The sequence below is a fragment of the Ascidia mentula genome, chromosome 3, assembly GCF_947561715.1.
Source record: "Ascidia mentula chromosome 3, kaAscMent1.1, whole genome shotgun sequence".
Taxonomy (NCBI): Eukaryota; Metazoa; Chordata; class Ascidiacea; order Phlebobranchia; family Ascidiidae; genus Ascidia; species Ascidia mentula.
In genome coordinates, this window is record NC_138568.1 from 17,133,072 (window position 1) to 17,147,980 (window position 14,909).

At 41.4% G+C, this 14,909-nt stretch overlaps 1 protein-coding gene across 1 annotated transcript; it reads left to right on the plus strand.

The window, feature by feature from the left end:
* The first annotated feature begins 8,984 nt into the window (after window positions 1–8,984).
* LOC145895803 (Na(+)/citrate cotransporter-like) lies at window positions 8,985–13,560 on the plus strand. Its single transcript, XM_082984587.1, has 13 exons — window positions 8,985–9,104; window positions 9,613–9,878; window positions 10,107–10,245; window positions 10,484–10,576; window positions 10,634–10,696; window positions 11,225–11,376; window positions 11,475–11,597; window positions 11,716–11,823; window positions 12,003–12,205; window positions 12,469–12,581; window positions 12,650–12,811; window positions 12,933–13,070; window positions 13,417–13,560. Exons 1-13 carry the CDS (start codon window positions 9,000–9,002, stop codon window positions 13,558–13,560), a joined length of 1,809 nt encoding a protein of 602 aa, XP_082840713.1. The 5' UTR covers window positions 8,985–8,999.
* The last annotated feature ends 1,349 nt before the right edge of the window (window positions 13,561–14,909 follow it).

Sequence of the window (14,909 nt, forward strand, 5' to 3'; positions counted from 1 at the left end):
AACAATAATATCGAACTCAGTGGTGGTGTATTGGATTGATACGTTTCTATGAAAAATATCAAAAGGTTTTAAAAGTCAACAAAACTCATACTGGCTGATCATGTGTAGAATAAAAAGTTCTGATATAACATAACGTAAATGCATGCTTACTATGTAAATAGGAAACGGTCGAATTGTTTTTTATATCACAATAAAACGATTTGAAGTGTCAAAAATTTTTTTAATTGTAAACAGACAAATTTCATCCCAAAATTGGGATTATTCAGCTCAACATTTGGTTTTAGTAGCTTTTTTGTATTTCGAACAATCTTCATAATTTCTAAATCGATATCATTGAAAACATAGAAGTAGACATTAAACATAGCCTTGAAAGCCATATATTTATTCTAAGATGCACACAAATTAAAGATAATTTTGACTAATTAATTCAAACTTGCTACACTTGAACAATATTTACCTGTTAGGTTCAGAAATAGGCATTCCGCACTATTACAAACTGACTTAAACCAAATTGTGATTGAACAGTCCAGAGGAACAACCCCGCACCACTCGTCTGCCTTTTTTTTTTATAAATTGACAGTAGGCTGGCGTAACACGAGTGCACTCTGGTGGCGAAAGTTTCTCGCTAGGCTTTGTTTCACAGTGTAATAAGACAGGGCTGCCTTAAAGGAGACCAATTAGAACACTTCAGGTTTAAAGGTACTTAGTGCATCATACAGATTTAGTATTAACGGTAATGTGAACTACCATAATTTTTACTGAAAACAACAACCATACTCAACGAGCACCGCGGTGGATCTGTCTTTGCTTCAAAACACTTGATATAATAGGTCATTTTGCCTTTAATTTTCCATATATTCTAGATTTTTTAAATCTTGCTCCCTCAAGAAAAAATTGCCTGATCCAGCTAGGCTGCTGCAATGCCTGGGCTGCCAAGCCTGTAGGTTATAGCTGTGATCACCAAGCAAGTACCTGTGCAGTTTGGCGATCCGTCCAATCATGCCACTGCATGAATTATTACTGCGTTGTCTGATTTTGGTAGTAGAGATCCCCTACGTATATATGTAGGTTTTCTGGCAAGGTGTGCGCTTGCGCACCAGTGTACCTTGGCCACAATATACCCCGTGAAACCACTGAGCTCTTGTAGCCCAGTTGATAGAGCGTTGGACACGACTTTTTCGTTATTCTTGTGCAATATACATCCTCGATGTTCGATCCACACTCATTTCCTAGTTTGCAAAAAAAACTACAAAAGTCTGTGGGTGCGCACGGTTCACAACTTGAAGAGCCGGCTGCACCCCTTCTGTGCTGTTGGAAGGATGAGTATATTATTTCGCGCATGTGCTGGTTACTCCCTCAAACCATATGTGCCGTAAAATAAGAAGATGTGTCGGGCTGTGGTAATTTTATCCTTTGGTTTTGGAACCTGTCATTAATTAGGCTGAATTGATTTGCAACGGGTGAAGATTCAAACATTACTCACTCACGTTGCCAAACAAACAAGAATTGAACGAAGTTTGCCAAACTACGAACAGGCGTCTGAATAACCAGCAAAGTGTAGAGTCGTGATGAGCTCAGTCGACGAACAAACTTCAGTTTCGAATACGTTGAATAAAATAAGGTTGGTGTAACAGAATTATTCTTTTATTGGTGACACGCAGAGTTCTCACCATGATATATTTTTTATTATTATTTTGGTAGAACTTATGAGAGTTCTGATACTTGTTCGTCGTTTGTTCGTTTGTTCGTCGACAAGTTACCTGACCGATTTGTGGGCTACCTGCACGAAGGTAGAACCGCGGTCTCAAATATTATGCTTAGTCGTTTTTCTGATGTCATCAAACAGTTACATCAGGGCAAGTTGTGAATGGGAAGACGGTGAATGCATCAACCACCCTTTTGTTATAGGCTGAAGCGCGACCTCCATTGTTATGTAACAAACGTTCTGATTCTCAACTATAACGAAGGATCCTTTACGATTCAAATCTCGTAAAAACGTTTCCGATTCTTGCTTTGATAAACACCGATACAATTGTAAATCTAGTGACACGTAATAATCAATATTTATCTATAAAAACAAAGTGCTTTGAATTTCTTGACTTGCGGAATTACGTAGCGGCAATCTCTTCCTATATGACAGGTTGTTGGGCGCATTTAAATGTAATTTGCTAAAGGGAAGTTATCCCTATGAATACATGACAAGTATTGAAAAGATAAAACAACCTTGCTTACCGCCGCAGACGACTTCCTCTAGTTCTCTCAGACGAACCGGTATTTTAGATATTTAGAGTTGTGTAGACACATGGCTTACGAAAGACGTGACATCCCTCAAAGACTATCTGATCTGGTAGAATAATCGCGTGTAAGGCATTCTTCCAGGCATGCTGCCTTGCGCGAATTTGGTTAGATTCGTGTGCGCAAAAGTACAGGGTCTTTATCCAACACCAGTTTAGGAGGAGAAGTTTGTGTATAGGTCAGCGAAACATTCCTGTGGACGGCTATCGTCACGTACATAGAAAAATTTCACCTTCGGTGAGCGCACAGGAAAAACAGGAAGAGAGACTTGTACATTCATACTAGTAATCGAATATATACGCACACACACGTACACACAATTTTGCAGTGATTTATGTTTTATTCGCCAGTAAAAAAAGAGTTACAGTTTTGAAATTGCGGCGGGGGAAATTCTGTCGTTTTCACTCAGGTCGAATGAAAACGCATTGACAATCTGTGACATGAAAAATCCGCGCGCGCGAAACAGTAAACAGTAGATGCAATGGGGTCCGCAGGCCGACGACAAGGGGTTTCGGTAACAGGCGAATTCGACGTCTACCTGTCGGCGTTTTTATTTCAAAAGGCGACGATTTCTCTGTGAAACGGTCGTCGGCCTAACGTGTCGTAATATTCGCCGCGAACCTCTGAATCGAAATACAAAGCGAGCCAATGCGTTACTTTCGTCAGTATTTACGACGCAAACCTTGGGCTTGGGGTGATTTAGGTTTGTCAGCTCGTCGCGGGCGTACATGCCATAAAACCGAGTTCGTGTGGCCGAATTGCGCAACAAAATCGACGCGTTTTCAGTTTTGTCCATCGCACACTCCGGCCGAATAGTCGAAAATGACTTTTTTGAATTTGTTGATTTGAATAATGCAGTCAAATTCGGCGCACACCTAAGTATTCATGGAATTCGGCAGCGCCGTTCCAAAATGTGCCTCCAGACGAAGGTTCCCGTGTTTTACCAATCTGAAAGCCTGGTCGGGCGTCAGGTCGAAGCAGTAAAGCGTGAAACCGCGGCCGTAATCGGTGAGCGATATTGCCCTTGCCCAAAAGAAGCTTCCAGTCCCCATAAAGAGTGTCCAAAAACTCCTCGCATTGGCAAAATTTGGTGTGAGGGCCCGTCCCGGGATTAACTTCCCGTCTTGGTGGAGGGCCAAATAGTTTCGAGGTGATTTAGTTTCGTTGTTCCGTTGTACGCGTCGTTGTCCACAAAACCGATCACAAGGCGTCTGGGAATTTGGCCGCTGGAAAGATTTCCGGCAGGAACGGAATAAACTTGAACGATCGTGTAATCGGGTAAAGCGCCGTCGATTTTTCGAACGCTTTTAAATGACCGAACATTACAGGTGTGGTCGGTCTAATCTTGCGAACAAACAGACGGACGTTCCGCTAGTTTGTTTTGTAAGACGAACCAGCAGCGGCCATTATCGAAACCGCGTCTTAGCTTCTAATCAAGCAAATCTTCACGTCCACCCCGTTCATTAAAAACTTTTCCAGATAAACCATGTCCAAGTGAAGTTTAAACAACATTTGAATGTCCTGGCTATCGCTAGCTCGGGCGCGTCTAGCCGTAAACCGGGTTTTCTTCCACCGAGCGCTTCGAAGTGACCCTGTATCCCTGTGCCACAGCGCCGCCTCGCGTCGCTTCCGAAATTAAGCAAAGCCTCAATGTATGCCCTATACGGGTAGGTGTTGCTCGCCGGCGTGACCAGTTTGTTGTTTAACCTCAGATCGACCAGGTCAAAGAGAGCGTGTATCCAATAGTTACAGGGCGCCACGGAAACGTCGGCGTCCATATTTGTCCCGTCGCCCTTGATTACACGGGTCGTACACAAAAGCATTGTATTCGACAAACGAGTGATTACATTGATCTTCACTGGTTCCGGAAACTTGAAACTCGATTTGTTTCGCATCGGAAAGAGTCGAGAGTGACGCGAATTCAACCCAAGTCGATTGTTCTACGCTGACTTGGGTTAGTTTGACCGTGAATAAGTCGAGTTCACTATTTGCGCACCTTCCAGAATGTTGGTTTATGACGCTGCCCATGTTAGGAGAATATGTCAGATTTTTTTCGCCTCGGCGCAAGTTTTTTTCGTGTCTGTTTTCCGATGTTTTATCGCGGGCTCTGCCGAGGGCTGTTGTTGAGGGACCGCTGTGCCACGCCTGTCTCTAGGCTGCGTTTTGTAGCGCCCACCCCGCGGCGAAATTCCGTATATACCGCTTTACCGAGACTCATGAATATGCTACCTAAACCATGAAACGAACCCAGCGAAGAATGGCATTTCACCGCCGGCCTGTGTAACGTAATATCTTTCGAAATCGTGTATCAATTTGGACACAATAAGGAACACCACGATGTTGCCGCATTTAAATCGAATTGTAAGGGTTTCCTTCGGAGGTGAAAAGTGATTACAACGCGACCGCTTTCAAAAAGCATCGCCGCGCCAAATTCGTTTCGTAAACTCAGTTCCACACTGCTTCTTGTTTTAGTCACGGGTAGAGCACAGTACAGCTGCGCTGCGCTGCCCCGCTCCACTCTGCTGCCCCGCTCCGCTCCGCCTCAGCTGAACGCACACGGAAAGCTGGCCAATAAAATCACATAAAACACAGCTGTTGCATAGAAACTAGTAACGAGATCAAATCACGTGAGAAAGCAACCGTTGCTATACATTTTGAAATGATATGCTGGACAAGACGCTACCTAAAATGCCTTAACACAAAAAAACCATGGAAAGAGATTCCGGAGGTTGATGACGAAACTGGCTGTTATGTGACCATAGTTCATATTTCTATGAATGCGAACGTTGCTATGTAACGTAAAAATACGTAACACCCCTCGGTTACGAAACTTTTGTCAAGCATGATCGGTTTGCAGTAGGCGAGGATTCAAACATAACTCATTAACGTTCAAAAACAATTCGAAGGATTTACACCATCCGCAAAACAAGCGAGGTGAGTATTTCCAGGAATTATCTGTGGATAAGAAGAAGGCGCCATTCAGCTCGGAGTAAGAAATTAGCATGTAAATTAAGACACTGAGACATTTGCGGTGAAAAAGCGTTGTCTGGTTTCCGATGTTTTTAGAGTTTCATGCACCTCACTCAACAAATTGGATTTGAGTAACAATATGTGGATTTGTTCGAACGATGAGATTTTGTGGCCGCGCGATTTAGTTCACAGCTGAACGACCTCTCGGTGAGAAAAGTGCAGCGTCACTGCACCCATTGAGGTCCTTTTATCGGCCACCCCTGGGTTACAAAGCAAACCAAATTAGGTTACTTTTCCCCACCTTATTTGGAAACAAGATTTGGTTTTCTTGTTGGGGATTTTCATATTTCCGATTACGGCAATAAAACAGGTTTATGGGGTCGAACAAAAAGATGAACAGGTTTTTACTTTCCCAATTCTCTATTTCGTAATCTTGTATAAGCGTGAAATATAGCTTCTTCAGTAAGTGGGTGTCAACCCATGTTAAACTACGTACATCCTTACCAAGCAAATGTATGTTTTATGCAGTTGTGTTTCTCATCGCTTTCGTCCTCATCATGATTGTCGAACTTGTATTCTTCTTGCGGCGCAACGAGCACATTGCCCTATGCAGACAGAAGAAGTACAAGCCCGACGAAAAACCTCCACAAAACACGTAAGAATTTGCAACAACCACCGCACACGGAATTCGAACCCTTGACCTATCGATCAACTCGTTACAAGGTCTCATTTTTTGTTGCAGGTTTGGCGAAAACCAGCCGACATCCGACACACATGAGAATAACAGCAACAACATTTACTCCAACCGTAGCACGATGAGATATGATGAACCCGAAGCCAGAAAACTGCTTGGTAGTGGTGACGTCACAGGCAAGTCACTCTATTTAAGTTTTTCAGCAACGTTTGGCGATGCGCTGTTACTAAATATTATGGTTTTTCCATATTTGTACTGAGTTAACAGGGACATGCATTAGATTCTGGCAAAATATGAAAGGAGAAACTATTATTAATTGATCACAAGGAATCAGCTAATAATAATTACTTGAAAGCTTGCATGGCGGGTATTTCAATTTTCCATGGCTACGGGAATCTGTCACTGATCAGAAAGAAAATTTCGAGTTTTCTTGATAACAAACTTTCTCCTTTTTCAACAGATGGACCGAAGAAGCAAGTTGCAACAGTTACCCCAATGCAACCACGACCTTACTGTAAGTCGACCCGTAACTTTGATCATTTATGTTTACTGGGGCTATTTCGTTCAAAAGCGGTTTACTATCATATTAACTGTTATTACAGTTCACTTTGTATATAATATTTGACAAATACTCCAACACAATACAAAAGATATATAAGCATTATGAAGCCAATAGACAGATGTCCACTGTTTTGAGATAAAGCAATGTTTGTTTAAATTTCAGCAGATGGTATTTCCTATATCGATGAAACTGACGCTCAACCGTCGTATCGTGGTCCAGTTGAGTAAGTGAACACCCCCAGAAAACCCCCCAGCGCACCAAGTCTATTCCCGCCAATCGCAACATCATATCTCTCGGCGACGATCACAAAGTCAACTGCAATTCGATTCGGCACCGTCCGAAACGTGGGAAAATGGTCATCGAACTGGTTTGCCCCGATGACCTAGAGATAGAAGGCACCGAAGACACGATCCCCGGCATCGATTTAAGTTTCTTGATGACAGAAGGGGAAACCCCTTCGACCCAAAACACCCCCCAAAGCGATAGAGTGCCGTTGGTGTCGGGAAACGGTTCCAGCTTGGACACCGACAGCGATTCGACACTTAAAGCCGGCTCGCGGACCGGAAATGCGAGTGACGTCACTTCCAGTGCGGCAAGCACCCCCCGCCCGCGTGGAAATTTCTCCCCGCCTGTGTCTCAACCACTCCTACCAAGTTCATACAACACTAGATTGCGGAACCAAACTTTCCCCCGCAGCGACCTGAATATTTCACCCCGCTGGGATCAGCACGGGACCCTTACGAGCTTGAGGGTCCAACCCACCCGCATTTACAAGTCCCCAACAAGTACGACGTCATCGTCGTCAACGTCATCAGCGGATAAGTACGTAACGCCGCCGCCGAGTCCCGTCAAATGACCGATTGAAAGCGCCAGAAGGCTTTTATGATGACGTGCGCGATGACGTTATAGCGGGGCGAAGGGTCAAAGATTAAGTAAAACTGTCGCTGTGGGAGATTTAAGCAAAAAACTGATATGCTTACCGACAACAATGATCACTTTTTATTTCTATGTTTCTACGATTATCCATTTCTGTTCAAACCTGTTCTTCTATTTATTCTTTTCTGTTGTTTCGCCTTTAGTAACGGTAGTGTAAATGTTTTGTTTAGCGTGAAATAAAATACCCAGATACGAATTGAACAAAGACTGAATTCATGAAGTTTCTTCATTAATCTATTATCAGGTGGCCACTGTATTGTCCAAAATTCCTACGACAAGACGTTTTAACAGAGTAGCGAATGAACCCGACTGGAATTTTTGTGCTTCATGCTGTTGCATAAAAAAGTGACACTCGTGTAATCGCTGCGTGGCATTGTGACCTGCACCTGATAAACTTCTTGCATCAGTTTTGACAGACACAATATAAACAGCTAAGGAATGCCCAGAAAGATCTCGACAGCAACCAAATTTAAGCAACATTGCCAAACACGGAAACGGCCCCAAAATGTACCAACTACAATGATTTATGTGGTAAAGGAGACTAGCGCATTTCATTCGCTTAGCGTCTTGGTATATTTATCAAGATACAACTGGGAAAAGAATGGAAAACCAAATACCCTCTTAATATTCGACCTAATCCGAATATTTTGTGACGTCATTAATTTTCATGTTGTATGTAACATCATTTGTCCTTCAGCAAATAACGGCTTTTCTTATGTAACAACGTAATGCCACCTTGTGTTTCCTCGCTCGTATGTTAAATACCGGTTTTAGTTTTGTGCAAACTGATGTGCTATTTTGTAATATTAGTCATTTCCTCGAACCCAGTGGCCGATGAATCTAATGTAATTGTAATTGTTAAATAAATTTACCCCTTGGTTGCGAACCTTTTGTTAAGCTTGATCGGTTTGCAGTAGGCGAAGATTCAAACATAACTTATTAACGTTCAAAAACAATTCGAAGGATTTACACCATCCGCAATACAAGCGAGGTGAGTATTTCCAGGAATTATCTGTGGATAAGAAGAAGGCGCCATTCAGCTCGGAGTAAGAAATTAGCATGTAAATTAAGACACTGAGACATTTGCGGTGAAAAAGCGTTCTCTGCTTTCCGATGTTTTTAGAATTTCGTACACCTCACTCAACAAATTGGATTTGAGTAACAATATGTGGATTTGTTCGAACGATGAGATTTTTTGGCCGCGCGATTTAGTTCACAGCTGAACGACCTCTCGGTGATAAAAGTGCAGCGTCGCTGGAGTTTTTTGATAATTTCACAAGTAAAAGCGTTGAAACACATCAGAGAAAAAAAGATACAGATCGCTGAAATACAAGGGTACGAATCTCTAGCCACTTGTCATGGTGAAAGCGTCGCATAATTCTGTGGTAAAATTCAAAATGAGACGGATGATGTACATCTACGAGAAGCATTAAATTTTTACTCTCTTTATTTCTGCTACGATTTTTTTGGCAGTTATTTATTGTACAGAACTCAGCAATTGAGTGCTGTGTGTTTTGATAGAGGATAGGAAATATTATAGACATGTGTGTGTCTCTCTGGATCCGAAGAGTTTGGGCGTTTCGTGGAACGTTGTCAGTAATACTACCTCTCATCCTACTTCCACTCCCTTTGATTAGTCAGAGTAAGGTAAGATTAGTTGAATCGTTTTTTCTCTGTCTTTTAACGAACCACTTGGAGATCCACGTAGGATTATTTTTAGTTCAGGGTGGTCCAAGTCTGCGGACAACCTGGGTTACAATACAGTTTTAGCAAGCTGGTTGGCCGCTACCATCAAAGTTATTGTTTCCGAACTAACTGCGATCGATGGTAGTCTTCCAAATCAACATAGGTTACTTATGATTTAGTTGTGGGCCTACACAAAAAAAAAATGATGTTATATTTAGAACGACGATGAATTGGGAATATGTTGATGTGCCGTGCGGGCATCATACGGGCCTCCGTTTTTGACCACCCTGCTTTAGTCTATTGTTAAAACCTATCTTAAGGTTATTTTGTCCAACACTTAAGCAGGTCAAAAAAACACACAGTAGGGCAAGGTGTACATACAATCACACAATTGTCTAAAATAAATCTCTACTTGTTGTAAGCACAATGGACAAAAACGTGTCTTCAATTTCCCCAATACCATTACTAGGTGGCAGCATGCGGTTACACAATCCTTCTCATGGCTGTGTATTGGATTGCGGAAGTCGTCCCTCTAGCTGTTACCTCTTTTCTTCCTCTTGTCATCTTCCCGATAAGTGGGATCATGACAGGAGCGGAGGTGAGCGCCTCTTTTTTCCGGGATGCGAGCTGGTTGTTTGTGGGAGGCCTCATCATCGCCATTGCGGTGGAGGACACAGGACTTCACAGAAGATGTGCACTGAGAATTTTGATCGCAATCGGAACCAAGCCAAGGCTGTGAGATTTTGTGACATTTGTTTTGAGAAATACATTGCATGAACTCTCGCAAACAGTTGGATTATACACAGAAAATGAGCCACAATTGATCAGACATCTGCAGACAGTTATGCACACAGTTTCGACCTCTGTCAGGCTAGTTATCGGGCTAGACCGCCAACAGTCGTGTGCACAACTGTCTGCAGCTAACGTAGTTGGTACATACCTGTGAAAAGTGGTATTTTGTAGACTGCTGTTCGGATTTATGTCAATAACTTTTTTTCTGTCGATGTGGATAAGCAACATTGCAACGACAGCGATGATGTTGCCTATGGTTGAAGCTGTTTACAAAGAACTTGAAGCTGAATCTAAGCGGAATATAGAAAAAGTAAGTTGGCATTTATGTCGTGTGTCTGTTTTCCTCATTTTTGGCAATAGCTAAACGTTTTTACTTTCTGTGAGGTGCATACAGATGGCCACTGTTTCGACTTACAAGGTCTGATAAGTGCAGCTTTGGTGTGACTCTAGACGATCTGTATGCAGCTCACAGAAATCGTATTGTTGGTTTCACTTGCTTATATGTATTACTTTTCTTCAATTTGAACTTCTTTTAACCTTTTTTTAAGAAAAAGGGCGACATGCTGTCGGAGTCGGATACGGATCTCAAAGAAAATCCTGAAAATGTTTCCACTGTGTCTTACAACATCCAACCGTTCAAGGTATAAATGAATTTAGTGCAAAGTATAAGTTACAGTATAGTGTTTTACTGTCTGTAGGTAGAGTTGGGAGAAATACCAACCAACGTCGTCAGTTCAGAAGAGAACGCTGAAAATGAACAGGTAGGTTCAATATTTCTCACAAAAATAGAAAAACATCTTAAATATAACTGTTAAATTTCTTCGACAAAATGATTACAAAACAATGGAATTTAGGTCGGCATACATGCATTTATAGCTCAGTTGATTGCATGCACGATAGATTGTGGAACATTCCAGAAACTACGTGTCTTTAGCATGCGAACGCGTCATCATTACCTTGCGCGGTGCACTGAAGCGTGACAAAAATGTCTGACAAAATACTGGATGAACGCGGTTGAGTTAAAGCTGTTTGTCACGTTTCACACCTTGACTGATCGCCGGGTTATTTTTAGTCGCTTCATGTTTTTTTACCACCTCATTTATTGATACGTTCAACTTTGTTTAAATGTGATTATTCATTTTTCTTTTGTATCATTTCCCCTTGGTGAAAAAAAAGATTACATGGACTTAAATTTTGGTGTTACTAAACAAACAAGTTGCCAAACTTTTGGTAAACTCGATATGATGTGAATGAACACAAACAATTTTTCATACCCCATCAATATTTAGGACATGGAATCTTTCAAACAATCAGAAAACCGGAAACTTGATTCCATCATTAAGGGAATTACCCTCTGCATACCTTTTGCTTCCGGAATCGGAGGGACGGCAGCCCTTACCGGGACATTACCTAATTTGGTACTGTCAGGGCAATACAAACTGTAGGTTGACGTTGACGTTACCACTTGGTAACCTGGTTGACTTGTAGTGGTTGTATCAAGTATTTGCTTAATTATAGGACTTTGGTTAAACTTTGTAGGGCGTTTCCTGGTGCAGATGTGCAACTGACATTCGGAAACTGGATCGTATACGCCCTTCCACAAGCTTTAGTCATTTTTCTACTCTCGTACGCTTGGCTTTGCTGGTACTTCTTTGGAATCGAGTAAGTATCATCAGAATATATTAGAGATGGAAGTAGGAAAGATCGTAATAAGCATTTTTTAAAAAAGTCTTACCAAACGAAAACTTAATTAAGACATCCTAACCCCAATATTTCACAGATGGCAATGTGTAAAATCTGTCTTTCGGAGAAAAGGCCAAACATCAGCTGGCGAAAGAGCGGTAATGAAAGTAATTAAGGAAGAACACGGGAAACTTGGCCCTATTAGGTAATATTACGTGGTTTTTGTGGGTAAAAGAATGTTCTATGTTTGTAGTTGCTACGCAATGTATATGTACAACGGTGGTTACCGCTAGGAAAGCCGACAGTGGAAATTTATTGCTGAAGCAGTTTATCTAAAAAACATTATCTACCAGTAGCAAAACAAATTCCTGGCCATTTTTACAGATGGTCTGAAGTTACGGTACTGGTCATATTTGTACTTACTGCATTTTTGTGGTTCTTTCGGGATCCTGGGTTTATGCCTGGTTGGGCAGTTCTGTTTCCTGATGGTTACGTCACAGACGGAACTGTGGCCGTTGCAATGTCTATCCTGCTTTTTATTATACCTAGTCAGAAGCCAGTTTTCTTTAGCAGTGAAGACCCAACTGGTAAGTAGATATGTTTTTATTTCGCAAAAATGTCTCAATTTCCCAAATACATAATTTTTGGTATAAAAAATACAGTAAAGTTCGGACATTCCGGATTCACTGAATCGAGACCACGGATGCGTGGGTGTAGCCTATTTTGTAAACTGCACGTTAATTCGATACGTTTTATTCGCCGAAACGTAAATTTTTTTCCGCAAAAGAATATTTCGCCTTACTAAAAGTTTAAAAACACTTCACACGAACTTCAATTGGTCGCATTACAGAAATTAAAACACCCGTTTCCTCCGTATTGGAATGGAAAACTGTTCAACGAAAGTTTCCGTGGGGAATCTTGTTTCTGTTTTCTGGAAGTTACGCACTCGCTGCTGGCGCTACGGTAAGAAAAACGTGCAGAAAATTATTGCGGTAAAATTGAAATTGAGAATTAACAGTTTTCAATAATAGAGATCCGGTTTTTCAACGTGGGTAGGCAACTTGCTTGTATTTGACAAGTCGGTTGATGACTGGGTGATCCTGTTGGGCTGCATTTTGATTGTAACCGTATTTACTCAAATTTCCAACAACGTCGCAGCGGCAGCCATATTCACCCCAATCTTCGCCCAGCTGGTAAGATTTTTACGAACATAAAACTATAAACTTTATGCGTTCAAATTTTATATTGTTTAAATTGCTGGTGAGATGGTAAATTATCAAAAAAAAATATTTGAGTAAAATTTTTACCGTTTAGGCCGTGTCATCACAAATCCACCCCCTTTATCTTATGCTCGGACCTGTCTTCGCGTCGTCAATGGCGTTTTTGTTGCCTGTTGGATCAACTTATAACGCCATTGCCTTCTCATATGGTCGTTTGGAAGTCGTCGACATGGTAAATTATATATTATTTAAAGCATTACTTTTATAAATATATTGGAAGGATATGCAGAAATCACGCTTAATTGTTTAGACGCGATGCAGAATCCTCGTTCAATTTTAAAAGTGGATTAAATTTAGTGGGGGATTCTGCATACCACCCGTAGCCATCAAGGCTATGCACACCAGATCATTTATTTTGAAATGTGGATCTTGATTGTAAATTTCAATAAAAAAGCCGAAATATTTTCTGTTTTTAAATTATTTTGACGTAACAAAGCAGAACACACAACAGTTATACGATTTAGGAGAACGTTTTTGTTAGCTAATATCAGAACATGAATAAAAATGTATGTTTTTAGATAAAAGCCGGATGGGTTCCTGTGCTGTTAGGAGTTCTGGTTATTCTTGTTTTTTCCAACACTTTTGCTATTCCATATTTCGGCATGGGTGCTTTCCCTGAGTGGGCCCATGTAATCACTAATGAAACAGCCGACACTCCATGAAACTATTATGTTGCTGTTGTTGCCTGGCATCTTATATTTTAATAAGCTGTCCTTCTAGAACAATTAAACATCATTTTTGTTGACCGATGTTTCACCTGCGTCGGTTAATAAAAGTTACGTTTAATTGTGCTAGATGGACAGATTATTAAATCCATAAAACTATGTTACGATTCACCGAATATCAAACGCAAGTTGTCATGTTTGAAACGGTATAAAGTAGTTTGATATTAAGTGTGTTTGAAACGTTACAACTCGCTCCGACTTGTCGGGAAAAGTGGCTGATCCAGCTTGGCTGCAATGCCTTGGTTGCGAAGCCTGTGAACCTTACAACTCGAAGGTATATTTTGTGGTTGCAAGCCTTTGTTTGGCTTTTAAGCTCTGTGCTGTGTTTCGTGTAAGCGTTTGATACGCGTGTGCTTTGGAAAACACCGCGGAATAAAAGCTTTGCAATGACGCATGGGAGAAATATTTATTTTCAATGTCTTGCGACAAGGATTAGCACAATGTTGCGACCATAAACATTGAAAAATATTGTAAGAGTCACATCTACCTCCAGTTACTCGAATTCACAAAGAAAAGATACGAATGCGTTTGTTTTTTTAAAATCAACGATCGCCACTGAATCTATGAGTTGTATTTTTATTTCAGGGAAGTCAAAATTAACAAGAGTTCTTCAGCTATTGCGATTTATTTCTTAACATTATTCGTAGTTATTCCTGGTGGCGGCTCGTGCATAGGCACTGCAGCACCCCCTGTACACACTTGATTGTCCATAACACTTGATATAATAGGTCATTTTGCCTTTAATTTTTCATATATTCTTGTTTTTTCAAATCTTGCTCCGTGACGAAAACGTGGCTGATCCAACATGGCTGCAATGCCTGGGCTGTCAAGCCTGTAAACCTAATGATCGCGATACGTAATAGCTGTGATCACCAAGCAAGTACTTGTACAATGGTGCAATCCTACCAATCATGCCATTGCATGAATTATTACTGTGTTGTCTAATTTTGGTGGTAGAGATCCCCTACGTATATGTGAAGGTTGCCTGGCAAGTTGTGCGCTTGCGCACCAGTGTACCTTGGCCACAATATAACCCCGTGAAACCGCCGAGCTCATGTTGCTCATTTGGTAGAGCGTTGGGCCTGGTTAGTCCAGGGTCGTGAGTTTAAACCTCACCGGGAGCTTGATTTGCCAAATCCTGCGCCGACTTGTCAGGAAAAAGTGTCTGATCCAGCTAGGCTGCAATGCCTAGGCTGCCAAGCCTGCAAACCTAATCATCGCGATACGTTAGCTGTGATCGCCAAGCAAGGATCTGTGGAGGGATCCTGTCAATGATGCCATCGCAT

Excerpts from the sequence above, each read along its gene's own strand:
- LOC145895803 (XM_082984587.1), top strand. The coding sequence starts at position 9,000 with ATGTGTGTGTCTCTCTGGATCCGAAGAGTTTGGGCGTTTCGTGGAACG. Across the intron at positions 10,697-11,224 it reads AGAACGCTGAAAATGAACAG|GACATGGAATCTTTCAAACA; the intron begins GTAGGTTCAATA and ends ATCAATATTTAG. Across the intron at positions 11,377-11,474 it reads CTGTCAGGGCAATACAAACT|GGCGTTTCCTGGTGCAGATG; the intron begins GTAGGTTGACGT and ends TAAACTTTGTAG.